Genomic DNA, 15000 nt, shown 5'->3' on the forward strand with positions numbered 1-15000 from the left:
CTGCAATTAAATTGTAGAGTCAGTTAAGTTCCTGGGAACCACCATTACCAACAACGTGAAGTGGACAACCATGTTCATGTCACTGTCAGGAAAACCACACAAGACCTTTCTTTCTGAGACAACTTAGGAGGTTCAACATCTCAAAGGCGATACTAGCATCCTCACTACCTCCATCTCCATCTGGTTCCCATCTGTCTCTGCACATTCCTGTCCATAAAAAAAAGGCACACAGTTCAGTTCATTGTTATTTGTAAAACACTTTTAACAGTGGACATTGTCTCAGAGCAGCGTTACAGAAATATATAAATTCAGGACTTAGATGTTAAATGTATGAATTTATCCCTACTGAGCGAGCCGGTAGTGACGGTGGTGAGGAAAAACTCGCTGAGACGATATGAGGAAGAAATCTTGAGAGGAACCAGACTCAGAAGGGAACCCGTCCTCACCTGGGTGCCACCGGATAGTGGGATTATAAATAAATGCACCCCTTCTATAAATATGCTAATACTACATGCTCAAACAGTGCAGTTGTGTAAGCAGGAAATTCATTACAGTTTCTACATGAAGTCTGTTGTCATTGACGTTGCCATAACTGTTAGGATTTTTGCTGTTTCTGTTTCTATTAAAAGTACTTATGTTGTTATTTATTGTTGAATGTTGCTTGTTGCTGTTGTTGAGTGAATGAGCTGCTTGCTGAATGCTCGCTTGTTAGTATTTTTTTCTTCTTCACCCCATGGTCACGCCCCACAATCTAGACGAAAGCCTTTCCAGAAGAGTGGAGCTTATTATAACAGCAACGGAGGAATAAATCTGGAATGGTCATATGGTGTATACAGTGTGATCACACAGAGCCACCTGTTGATCATAATTAAATACTCTAAATACTAAATTAAATCACCCTGTGATAATCGGATTCAGCTCAAGTTCTTGTAACTTTTCTCCTGTGATAAATCCACATAATCAACTTTTTAATGTTTACATGGCAAATGTTTACATGGCACTACAAACAGCACCTGAATAAAATAATAAAAAAGCATAATATTAAGAACACAAATTAGCGGTGACCTCAATTGTGTGTGTGCATGTGAGTGTGAAACATAGGCATGCAAAAAGTAAATTAGACCTATATCTGCAAAAAAGTTCATTGTAGTACTTTCAGATTGTACATTTTTTATAAAGCAGTTGCTTCCATTTTATGCTATGGATTTTAATTAATGTGGTGAATTTTTCAGTTATGCAGAGAGATAAGTTATGGCTGTAACTAAAGTGTGATAAATATTAAGTAAACTGTAGCAATAACATCAGTTATTCACACAGACAGACACTGTGCTACACCCTGGCCACCAGGTGGCAGTACAGAGCTGTAAAACTGTAATTACACTTTATTAGAGACTGCACTGTTAATTCCTCACTGTATTAGTGTTTATTACAACTTAACTCTACACTTATCAGTGAACTCATCTGTATTAGTGACTAGGCCTCTTTTGTATAGTGACATCATACAACACCATAAATAAACACACTAAGAAACCCACTACATTCATGGTGATATTTATTGGACATAATATTTACACAAATACACACACCCATACACCCTCACTACATATACACACTACAACCTCACTACATATACACACTACACCTTCACTACATATACACACTACACCTTCACTACATATACACACTACACCCTCACTACATATACACACTACACCTTCACTACATATACACATTACACCCTCACTACATATACACACTACCTCACTACATATACACACTACAACTTCACTACATATACACACTACACCTTCACTACATATACACACTACACCTTCACTACATATACACACTACACCTTCACTACATATACACACTACACCCTCACTACATATACCCACTACACTTTCACTACATAAACACAGTACACCCTCACTACATATACACACTACACCCTCACTACATATACACACTACACCTTCACTACATATACACATTACACCCTCACTACATATACACACTACACCCTCACTACATATACACACTACACCTTCACTACATATACACACTACACCCTCACTACATATACACACTACACCTTCACTACATATACACACTACACCCTCGCTACATATACACACTACACCTTCACTACATATACACACTACACCTTCACTACATATACACACTACACCCTCGCTACATATACACACTACACCTTCACTACATATACACACTACACCTTCACTACATATACACACTACACCTTCACTACATATACACACTACACCTTCACTACATATACACACTACACCCTCACTACATATACACACTACACCTTCACTACATATACACACTACACCCTCACTACATATACACACTACACCTTCACTACATATACACACTACACCTTCACTACATATACACACTACACCTTCACTACATATACACACTACAAACACACTACACCCTAACAAAATATACATCTTCACTACATATACACACTACACTACACCCTCACTACATATACACACTACACAACAAAGGCAACATGAGTAAACACACAATACTATATATTTTTTATTGAAGCAAAAATATTATAATTATCCACCTATTACCAATGTGAAAAATTAATTGTCTGCTTACACTTGAAATCTGGTTGTGCCACCTTTAGCAGCAATAACTACAATCAAACGCTTCCGATACACAGCTCCACTTTTCACTCATCAGTCCACAGAACATTCTCCCAAAAGGTTTGAGGATCATCATGGTGTGTTTTGGTGAAATTCAGACGAGCATTAATGTTCTTCTGGGTTAGCAGTGGTTTTCACCTCGCCACTCTTCCATGGAGCCGTTTTCCCCCAGTGTCTTTCTGATAGTGGAGTCATGAACAGTGACTTTATTGATGTGAGAGAGGCCTGTAGGTCCTTCGATGTTGTCCTTGGCTCTTTAGTGACTTCCTGGATGAGTCATTGCTGTGCTCTGGGAGGAATTTTGGAAGGTCGGACACTTCTGGGAAGGTTCACTACTGTGCTGAGTTTTTCCATTTGGAGATAACGGCTCTCGCTGTGGTTCTTTGGAGTCCCAGAGCCTTTGAAATATCTTTGTAACCCTTCCCAGACTGATGTATTTCAATCACCTTCTTCCTCATCATTTCTGGAATCTCTTTCAGCTTTGGTGTAGTGTGTTACTGGGTAAGGTCTTTTAACCAACTTCATGCTGTTGAGAAAGTTCTATGTAAGTGTAGATGTGATTGAACAGGGTTTGCAGTAATCAGGTCTGGTTGTGTCTCGTCCAGCTGAACCCCATTATCAATGCAGTGTCAAAGATTTGGAGAATTAGTAACTACGGGGGCAAATACATTTTCACACAGGCCCAGTTGGTATTGGAGAACTTTTTTGCGTTAATAAATAACATTATTATTATTTAAAATCTGTATTTTGTGTATTTTGTGGTTGCCTTTGTTTTATCTTAGATTTTGTTTAAATTGCTAAAACAATTTAGTATGAGATCGACACAAACACAGAAGAAATCAGTGAAAAATACTTTTTCACAGCACTGTATATATACACCTTCAACATACTGTATCTGTCCTACACTACAAAACCATCCTCGCCCCTTACTATAGTCTAGCTAGTGAGAAGTAAGTGGATATGTTGAGGGGTGGGGTTATAGTTACTAGGTGTTAAGTATAAACACACACACACACACACACACACACACACACACACACACACACACACACACACACTTATTTGTCTAGTGGGATGATGGACAGGCTGTGTTGGCGATTGGTGGAGTTTTGCTGTGAGAGGAGTTTTCTCTCCATCCTCTCTCTCTCCTTCCTTATTCGTCGCTCCTCTTGCTGGACTCGCGTTCTTTCTCGCTCTATTCCTGCCTCCTCCTCTCTCAGAGCCTGAGCTTGCTCTGCCCACTGCTGTAGCTCCACCTCCAGCCCCTCCTTCTCTCTTTTCATTCTGTCCATCTCCTGAGCGTGGTTGCTGTCTGAATGGCATAGACTCCCATCGACAACCTGAACACAGCACTCAATAACACACACACACACACACACACACACACACACACACACACACACACACCATTACACAACACAGGTTACACAGCATTCATTAACACACACAGTGTTACACAGTATTCATTAATCCACACCCACACTGCCTCTTTATTAAGCCACACCCACACTGCCTCTTTATTAAGCCACACACACACTGCCTCTTTATTAAGCCACACCCACACTGCCTCTTTATTAAGCCACACCTACCTTCCCATCAGTGGCAGGCTGCAGAGTTTCTTCCTCCAGGATCAGGAGTTTCTGAACCTCATACACACTGTCCTGCATCATTACTGCAGCCTGTGTCATTTACATAATCTCATTTACATAATCTCATTTACATAATCTTATGTACATATCACCATTATTTACATAGCAACACAGACCTGCAGACTGTACAAGATCTGAGTTAAACTCTGCACACAGTCCACCACCTGTAGTCAGACACCCACCCACCCACACAAATAAAAAACAGTATGTAAGTTTATGTTTCCAGCTGTTATAAATACATATAAGTTAATAAATAATACATTCATATGCTTATTAGCCTGTTAACAACTGTTTCTTTTTAGTAACGCTTACTTTTCCAGGATTTTGTTGACCTGTCCCAACTTTTTTGATACGTGTTGCGGCCATCAAATTATAAATTAATTACCTTATTTTCCCCTTAAAATGGTACATTTCCTCAGTTTAAACATTTAACATGTTTTCTAGGTTCTATTGTGAGTAAAATGTGGGTTTATGAGATTTGCAAATCATGGAATTCTGTTTTTATTTACATTTTACACAGTGTCCCAACTTTTTTGGAATTTAGGTTGTATTATTATCATTATTATTATTAGTAGTAGTAGAAGTAGTACCTTTAGTATAAGAGGCTCCTTTCGTTTTAGACGTTTCTTGCTCAGTTCCTCAGCTGAAGATAAAATTATTCCATTCTTAAATCCTCCTCCATGTGTCCAATAATAAATCAGTTTCAGATGCTTTGGCACATCTCCAGAAACAAAAAGCTCTCAAAACATTATAGTACCACAACCATTTAGACTGTAGGCTCACTAGAAATATTTAACTATTTTCTCTAAGTTAAATAAAATACATTATCCCTTTAGTCATTGCTTTAACCGAGATGGGGTAAAGCTTAAAGATTTTTTTCCAAAGACAGAGAACACCGAATTGTTTTGTCAATGAATTGGTGTTTCTTTATTTCATTTCTCCTCTCAGACCTTTACAGTGAGATCTAATATTCTCTGTAGACACTGAATAAAATTCAATCTCACAAGAAAAGGACTAATGTAAATTATGAACTATTCTGAAAGAAGAAGGAGAAAAAGGAACTTAACCTCAACTGTTCTCTACAGAACTCAGGTATGTAGAGCTCAGTTATTCTCCCTGTACAGTGATATAAGTGTGTATGACAACTGATAGGTGAATAGCAGCACCAGTGAACTCATAAATTAAACAACATTACTTATATTTTGCAATACACTATGATAATTAACTCAATAACTGCATATCATGATGCACCTGTTATCAGTTCTAATGGCATTCAAACCCCAGGTTACTGACGTGTGTGTATATATTCACCTGTTATGACTGTTGGATGGATTATTTCGTATGAAAATATTTACACAATGGTCGTGTTGATAAACTCATGTGAGCGAAATAGAGTAAGTCAGTTTTGTTCGGTAAGACTCGTCATTGTGATCTATATGATCAGTGGAAGACACCTGTGTGCAGATATCTGATTTCTCTGTGAAAGAAATGCTGATAACCTTCTGATCGAACAACTTCATGCTGGATTTTAAAAAGAACGATAGCCATTTGAGGATTGTGCCAAAACAAATGAGAAAAACTGAAATAGTAACAATAATAATGACATAAAATATTAATAATCATAATCATATTCATATAATTCTTCTTCTTATTATTATTATATAACAATAACACACACACTCACCATGCTGAATGAACTCATGATAACCAAAGAGCAGTGACATCACACACACCAGCAGATTTACTACTAAGAGATGAAAAGACAAAGAATTTGTTAGATTTCAGTATTTACTATATTATATATATATATATATATATATATATATATATATATATATATATATATATATATTATATACTATATAATATGTTTAAATTATAACAATATTTCATATTTAAAATTTATTTCATATATAATATTATTATATTTCCAAGAGTCCATAGAGTGTGTTATATGTAACATGAAATGAAAGAAAAAAAACATAAACAGACATCCCATCTCTCCCGGGAGTCTCCCGTATACTGACAGCAGCTCCCTGATGGCATATATACAATATCCCTGAAATCGATTTTTTTGAGAGAGAGATAGAGAACAGATAATTTCTAATAGTAGGAGCAGAGAGCGAGTGACAAGAGCGAGAGAGTGACAGAGAGTGTATCCTGATTGGTCACTCTTTCTGCTAGCTATACATAGTTTTCTCTGTGGGTGGGCTTTAAAGTGGACCTCTCTCTCTTCAGTTCAGTACCACTGTAGTGTTATGCAGCATCATGGCACAGTGTCCAAAAAAAAGAAAATACAAAGCACTAAAGTGTACCCCTGCTTCATAGAGGTAAAAAATAATAACAGTTTTGCAATTTTTCAGCAGTGACTTTTCGATTGCCCGTGGTGGGGTAAATGATTGTAAAAGACATGTTGAGGTGAGTTTAACAGATGTCATTTGTTCATTAGCATAGCTAACGTTATTTAAACCAGCTTTCTAGCTGCAAAGGAGATACTCTATTGATGTCCTACATGATGAGACCAAACTCCTTGTAGACTTGCTTAAAGTAGTAATAATATAATAATACATATTAATTACATATTTTAATGCGGCATTTACCATTTATCCATTAACATTGAGACTGCCAACAAAATACTTAAAAATGAGTTTATGTGTGTGTGTGTGTGTGCGCGCGTATATATATATATATATATATATATATATATATATATATATATATATATATATATATATGACTGAGATGGGGTTGCAGGGGTGGTGGAGCTACCTCATGTGAGCATAAAATTAAGATAAGAAATGAATGAATGTCTCCCTGACACACCTAAAGAGTGTGAAAGCTCATCCTGTGAGTACTGAATTGAGTTATCTTTAGCGGTTTATTATGCTTGGACGGTGAAATAAACACACACATTTACTCAGACCCAACACTAACATTTACTGTGTGTGTGTGTGTGTGTGTGTGTGTGTGTGTGTTTACCCTCTGTCTGTGCAGCAGTCAGTAGCGTCGCTCCACATGGTGTGTGTGTGTGTGTTTGTATGAGCAGGTGCTGGTGTGTTAAAGGCCCAACACACACCCTGAGTTTCTCCTCTAGGACTGCATACACCTGCAAATCTAGAGATAATAAAGCCTCTACACACACACACACACACACACACACACACACACACACACACACACACACAATAAGGGTCTTTACAGAGATGTTGAACAGTAGTGCTCATGCTGTGACTGTGAGCATCTTCACAGAGATAGACACAGTGAGGGGAAATATGGATTTCTTTAGTTTTGTTATTTAATACACATCCAGTACATATATACTCATATACATATATCCATATATCCTCGTCAAATTTACACACATAACTTTTGACTGTGTACTTATAAATATGAATACAAAGTATTTATTCATAAGCTTAAACAAAAATACTGTATGTTTAAAAAACTAATGTTTAATTCTGAAGGTGTATTTGCAATGTGTAATTCTGAGTGTGGATGAATGGATGGATGGATAAACAGATAAAGCGAAGGATGTACAGACAGATGTGTACCTTGCAATGTGTTTATGTTCTTGCATTTCAGCTCTTCATTATTCTTCAGTTCATCATCAGGCAAACTGGAACAAAAACACACATCACATGACTCAGATTTATCTATGGGCTGTGTCCCAACATGCTAATAAGTGTTCTGGAACACTACCAGAACACCATAGTACTGAGTTTACAGTGTTACTGTGTGCCTCTGTCTGTCTCTCTGTCTGTCTGTCTCTCTGTCTGTCTCACAAATAACTGTCTCTCTCACATACACACACCTGTCTGTGGTGTGTTGCAGCAGTGTGATCCACCTGTCTCTCTCTTCGCGATTGTGTGTGTGGATTTCATACATTTCCGGCTCTACTGCATCACTGCTGATCAGAAACAGTCCACGATCCTGATTGGCTATTTCTCTCAGGATCAAAGCACGCAGAGGGACGACAGCAGGCTTCTGCTCCTGCACACACACACACACACACACACACACACACACAGAGTCACATGCTTTGTGAAATGGCTGAGAATTGTTAAAAACACATGTATAAATTCATTATTTTTATTGTGTGTGTGTGTGTGTGTGTGTGTGTGTGTGTGTGTGTGTGTGTGTACCAAAGCAGCAAATGTGAACTTCTGCTCTTTCTCCTGAAGGAAAACCAGAACATCAGAGAGAAGAAGTGCAAAAACATCTGGAGAACCACACACACACACACACACACACACACAGAAATTAGATTAAAAGTTATTTGGAAATGGAAAAAAGCAACAAACAAGAACTTAGGCATGCACACACATACACACACACACACACACACACACACACACACACACACACACACACACACACACCTCTCAGTCTGCCTGATGTAGTCCTGCAAGTGAGTGTAGCGCAGTGTGTGAGTATGTGCGGTGTGTGTGAGAGAGTGTGTTTGCTGTAGATCTCTCCACTCTTCAGGCGGGTGAAGCTCTTGTTATCCAGACGGCTGATGATATCATCAAGTTCCTGTGCACGCTGGATTTTCTCCACATGCAGCTCAACACCTGATAACACAGACCGCACCCCCTCCAGTGCTCCCATGACATCATCAAGCTCCACTCCGCCCCCTACAGGAAAACAAACCTCTTTACATTTCTCAACTCCACCCTCTAAAGGGTAGCAAACCACATTACAGTGCTCGACTCTGCCCCCTTTAGGACAGTAGGACGTATTAGGTGTGTGTTGTACCGTCTGTGTGCTGCAGTAGTCTCTCCAGCAGGACAGGGTATTTTGTGATTCTCTGCGTAACCAGCAGCAGGAATTCTGGGATTTCTCTGCGTTTTATAACTGAATTACTGCTCTGCTGCTGTACAGATAAACACACATCATCACATTTATCACTTACACACACAAACTTTTGTACAGAGACATCTGTTTGCTCTAGCAGTAATGTGTATAGGGTGAGTGAGTGCATGTGTGTGTTTGTGTGTGTGTGTGTGTGTGTGAGTAACAGAGACTCACTCTGAGGAACAGCTGTAGTTTCCTATTGCTCTGTTGAAGTTGTTTATAAATTTTCAGTGCTTCAGACTGTTTACTGCAGAAATCTCCATACAGAGCTGTCATGTGACCTGCAGATGGACCTGAGAACTACACACACACACAAAACACACACACACACACACACACACACATTGTCATATATCAAGGAGGTAACTCTGGACTTCATTTCCCAGCAGCCACTGCACCATACTACATCATCGTCACATGACCACCTGCACCTGTATCACGCTTCTGTTTAATGAGCACTCCTATATATAGCCAATGTTTGTACTGCTTCCTTGTCTTACATATTGGCTATCTTGACCTGTGTCCTTGTACCATGTTTTGTTTCATAGTTTATGTTTAGCCTTAGCCACAGTATTTTGCTGAGTTGTCTTAGTGTCTTTGTTTTGTTGTTTTGTTGTTTGTTGTTTGTTTGTTTGTTTGTTTATTAAACTGTTTGAAGATCTGCGCTTGCTTCCGTATCTACCTTTGTGACGTGACACACACACACACACACACACACACACACTCACACACACACCTGCTGTAGCAGTATGTCTCCGATTCTGAGGATGATGAAGTTCTTCCTGTTGCTCAGGTGTGTTGAAGTGTGCTGTCTGCTCTCCATCTCGCTCAGGAAGTTCCTGTGCAGAGTTATGAGGTCATCCAAACATGGGAAAATCTGACCAATCACATCCTGTTCCAGCTGCACCTCCTCCAATAAGCCACGCCTCAAAACATCAATCATCACCGTGAGAGTCTGAACGTGATGAAACTCCGTCTGCATGAGCTCTGAAACCAAAACTCACATTAACCAATCAGAGAGAAGAAGAAAAGACTTCAGTAACCAATCGGATCACAGCACTTACTTTAGATTCATCAGTAATAACGTTCTTCTGGTTTACAGGTTTGAGATCAGAGACCTCCAAAGTGTAAATTATTTTTTTAAACAGATTATTAAAACTGGAGCGCCGAGTGCATTGTGTTGCCATGGTAACTGACCGTAGATCACTTCCTGTCTTTTCACAGTTTTTCGGTCAAGCGTGTGTGAGAATTCAAAGCCGACAACAGCACTCCATGACTCAGCGGAATAATCCAGCGGTGCAGGAACTGAGCCATACACACACACACACACACACACACACACACACACACACACACACACATAACAATACACTCATATACACACACACACATTAACACATTAACACATAACAATACGCACATACACACACACACAAACACACATATAGATACACACACACACATTAACACATAACAATACACACACATACACACACACACACATTAACACATTACAATAAACACACACAAACACACACACACACATTAACACATAACAATACACACACATATGCACACACACACATACACATTAACAAAGGATAAACACATACAACATGGTAATAAAGCGCGTGTTTGTAAAAAAATATCCCTTCCTGTTTTTGTGAATAAATGTATCAGAACTGCACCTGTGATTTCGCATGGAGTTGAGGAACTACTGACACACTGACCAATCAGAGACCACGATTTCCTCATTGTCATCTCATGACCACACCCCTCACTATTACTCCTCCTCCTCCTACACACACACACACACACACACAAACACACACACATTAATACAGAATAATACACAGACACGCTACATTCAACATACCTGAGTGTAGAAACTGTATATTTCTATATTTCTATCTCTCTCTCACTCTCTCTCACTCTTTCTTTCACACACACACACCTGTGTGAGGTGAAATTTTTGTGGCTGTTGCTGAACAGGGATGGAGAGCTGTGGCTTGATGAACCTAAGTAAGAATATAATAGAGAAGTAATCACACACAGACTCCACCCATTGCCACACCCACTCATTACTGCTGACTACAAACATTGCACCTTCTAAGGCCCATGACCACATAACCTGTTAGCTCCACCCTCATGACCACATTAACTACTTCTACTAGTAACCAATCAACAGCCATGCCCACTCATTCCACCACACCCACTCATTCAGTTCTGCTTCAACATGAATATTATTTCCCAAACATTTTGGGAAAATTACCCCAAATGGACATTATGAATTTCCTGCGCACCCAAGCCTTGACCATCCAACATCTTTCCATATTTATAATATAGGATGGTAACATTTGAACATTTTATTGTGAATTACAAAATTTGAACATCTTATTGTGTTAATGTGCTTTGGATAAAAGCACTATATAAGTGCGCCATTTAGTAACATACTTATATGTAAAGTGACTAAAAACCACTGCACTGACTTGCCAGTCTAGTGGGAAGCGTTGTGTTGTTTATAAAAAAAATATTATCCACACTGGGGTGATATGAAGCAGAGGGGTTTGTTTATACTATAATTTTTTTTTTTAACTTTTTGTGCATGATTTTGCACGTATGCGCAGAAGATGCGAGCGTCGTCGTTCACACACAGATGAGCCCTCTCTTAAAACATTCCACCACTGATTATTGTAATTGACCTGCATCTGAAATTAACAGCTCTTTGATTTTGACATTCCAAACTATTTATTAATGTAGAAAATCCAAAACAGAGCTTTCAGTATGTTTGAAGGCCACAGGAGAGGTTTTTACATTTACATTTACATTTATTCACTTAGCAGACGCTTTTATCCAAAGTGACTTACAAATGAGAAAGATACAAGCAAAGCGATATACCAAGCAGAGAACAATACAAGAAGTGCAACCATACGAGATCTTTAATTGAATTCCAGAAGAAGCAAAGTGCAGAGTAGCAGTGTAAGTGCATTTTATTTATTTATTTATTTATTTATTTATTTATTTATTTATTTATTTTATGAGTTTGTTAGGTGGTGATGGAAGAGGTGGGTCTTTAGCTGTTTTTTGAAGATGGTGAGAGATTCTGCGGTCCGGATTGAGATTGGAAGTGCATTCCACCACTGAGGAACAGTTAGTGTGAAGGTTCTGGAAAGGGACCTTGCGCCACGCTGAGTTGGAACTGCTAAACGTCGGTCGCTAATCGATCGCAGGTTGCGAGAGGGAACGTAGGCCTTCAGGAGAGAGTTGAGGTAGGAGGGTGCTGTTCCTGACAAGTAAAAATTTTAAACTTCTAGCTCGAACACTAGCTGTAATTGTCAAACAGGCTAGTATAAATACTCAATATCTGTCTAGAATAGTACATAAGGATGAGATATGAGGCATAATGATAGTTTGTTTGGTAGAGTTAGATGGACAAAAGAATTTATTTATTTTTATTGCTGCACTACACTACTGCAGCATGTCAGGATAGTGAAAAAGACTATTCATTTGTAAAATAAATTAATTAAAAAGGAAGAGATGAGTTTCTCCCCTGAGCCCATTTGTAAATCATGTGGTTATGACCCTTACTTTGGGAACCCCTGTATTATGGGTTATACTGTAGGAAACAACCAGAACTCTTCAGGAGGTGCTATAACTTATTTAATAATATAATAATCAACTTGCTACTGCTGATGAGTCACATGATCAGAATAGAGAAAAACAATTGGCTCACTCACAAAGCAACATGGGGAGTGTGGTTGCCTTCAGCGGGACCTGAGGAAAAAAATGAATATTTGTTAGGTTTGTTTATCATGTTTATTAATTTAATACTTTAATTCATATTTATATTATTTAATTAATTTGGTATAATTTAAGTAAGTTACAGGTCGGGTGAGTGGGGGTTTAGTTTAATCATTACTGTACTGTATATCAGTGTAATATGTAATATCAGTAGTGTAGCATAGTGTAATATAGTGAGGTGTAGTGTGGACTGGTGAACTACAGTGTAGTGTAGTGTACTGTAACATGGTATAGTTGTTCTAGTGTTGCATAGTGTAGTGTGGAGTTGTGCAGTATAGTGCAGTGTACTCTAGTGTAGTACAGTCTAGTGTAGTGAACTGTAGTTTAGCATAGTGTAGTGATGTGTAGTGTAGTGTTGTGTACTGTACTGTGTTGTAATGTAGTGTTGCATAGTAAACTGTTGTGTAGTGTAGTATAGTGTAGAGTAGTGTTGTACCTTGTGTGTGACTTTAGTTTGAATCGATGTCCACACTGTCCATTTACCTGTCTCCTCCACAACTGCTCCTTCATTAACAGTCAACTTACTGAAACACACACATGACTTTGACCTTACAGTGTATGTGTGTGTGTGTGTGTAAGTGTTTGTGTGTGTGTGTGTGTGTGTGTGTGTGTGTGTGTGTGTGTGTGTGTGTGTAGGGCTGGACAATACTTAATAATTGTACTTCATTACTATACTTATGTATTGTTAAGGTTTGAAGCCATCACTCAGGAGCAGGCAGAGAAGCAGTAGGTGCTCCAGATGCTGCTGGAAGCTACACCTCCTCCAGCTCCAACTCCTCCATCATAATCTCCTCCCTAACCCTGACTCTAATCCTAGCCTCACCAGCTAGACCACCCATAACGCTCATGAAGATGTTCTCCACAACTGATTTGGAGGCCTTCATAGTGCTCCTCGAATGTGTGGCAGCTGCGTAAGGATGGCCAGAGGATGAGTTCCTCCCGGCTGCCCTTTTAACTTAGCACATCAGCTCAAGGGCAGTGGTGGATGCTCTCAGAGGAGTGGAACGAAGACGGAATTCTCAATCTGATGGTGCTGGAACAGTTCATCTCACAGAGTGGGTCCAGTACAACCGACCGGTGTCCCTCACTGGTGCCATCCAGCTAGCAGAGGATCACCTGCTGATGTCCATGGCAGCTCTTCTCTCTCTCTCTCTCTCTCTCTCTCTCTCCTTCCACATTCCTTGCCCTCACATCCCACCCCCCCACCATTTGCAGTACTCCTCACCTTTCTCTCTGGTATCTCCCACTGCTCCCTCTCTCTGAAAAGTCTAATTCAATGTGGGGCATTGGGAAATGCACAATTGGTAATGGTAAGGTGCATGCAGGGAGATCCTCTGGTACCATTAATCAATTTTGGAGACAAAAGCAGTTTTATGTGGGAAAAACTGCAGAAATATTTTTGTGACGATCACTCGTTGATATCTGGAACTTCATCCGTTCAAGTTTGAGGCGGTCCACAGGCTGGGATACAGATGCCAGTAGCTGATGTTCTTTTTCACCAATACTGGGGACAGTCAGCTGCAGACCGGACAGCTCCCCGGCCTGGGTCGGGCGGCAGGGCTGTGTGGCCAATTAACTTCTCTGCTATATAGTATGCTTTGTTTGTTCTTTCAGGAATGCGTTAAATGAGAGAGAGACAGAGGGCTGGTAGAGTTCACAATCAACACACCTGCATGGAGAGTGATTTAGTTTGAATTGAACTTGAATGAGGTGGAAGCTGTGAAGTGTTGAGATGGCAAGTGCACTGAAAAGTTTGGCTGAGAAAACAAATAGAGCCTGAAGCTTCGAGAAAACTCCGCCTGCCTCTTGTCTGAGTCCTCCTTCACACACAGATAAACACTATGTTCTACAACCTTCCTAGAAGGCATGAACTAATTTGCTATCATTTATTGTTAACTATTTATCTTAATTAGCTTGTTTTCTTTGCAAATTACAGGTTAGACTAGCATAAATTCCAGTAGCCAACATAATTGGTTAGGCAGAAAGTGAAATTCTAGCTAATGGTA

At 39.3% G+C, this 15000-nt stretch overlaps 1 protein-coding gene across 2 annotated transcripts in view; it reads right to left on the reverse strand.

The window, feature by feature from the left end:
• Nucleotides 1-3741: 3741 nt before the first annotated feature.
• LOC108280416 (A-kinase anchor protein 13) overlaps nt 3742-15000 on the reverse strand; it is a 16385-nt gene continuing 5126 nt past the window's right edge. The window contains exons 11-28 of one of the 2 annotated variants that reach the window (XM_053673694.1): nt 13431-13518; nt 12931-12967; nt 11148-11211; nt 10882-10991; nt 10391-10498; nt 9930-10180; nt 9368-9493; nt 9095-9212; nt 8719-8973; nt 8482-8558; nt 8151-8329; nt 7891-7955; nt 7319-7471; nt 6024-6086; nt 4930-4982; nt 4456-4503; nt 4280-4369; nt 3742-4030 (exon numbers count right to left, since the gene is read on the reverse strand). In XM_053673694.1, coding sequence (XP_053529669.1) covers nt 3749-4030; nt 4280-4369; nt 4456-4503; nt 4930-4982; nt 6024-6086; nt 7319-7471; nt 7891-7955; nt 8151-8329; nt 8482-8558; nt 8719-8973; nt 9095-9212; nt 9368-9493; nt 9930-10180; nt 10391-10498; nt 10882-10991; nt 11148-11211; nt 12931-12967; nt 13431-13518 — 2167 coding nt within the window. In that variant the 3' untranslated portion in view covers nt 3742-3748. Of the gene's footprint in view, nt 4043-4279; nt 4370-4455; nt 4504-4929; nt 4983-6023; nt 6087-7318; nt 7472-7890; nt 7956-8150; nt 8330-8481; nt 8559-8718; nt 8974-9094; nt 9213-9367; nt 9494-9929; nt 10181-10390; nt 10499-10881; nt 10992-11147; nt 11212-12930; nt 12968-13430; nt 13519-15000 lie in introns of both variants that reach the window. The other variant, XM_053673693.1, reaches the window with a different exon arrangement.

Source organism: Ictalurus punctatus, chromosome 20 (assembly GCF_001660625.3).
Source record: "Ictalurus punctatus breed USDA103 chromosome 20, Coco_2.0, whole genome shotgun sequence".
Classification (NCBI taxonomy): Eukaryota; Metazoa; Chordata; class Actinopteri; order Siluriformes; family Ictaluridae; genus Ictalurus; species Ictalurus punctatus.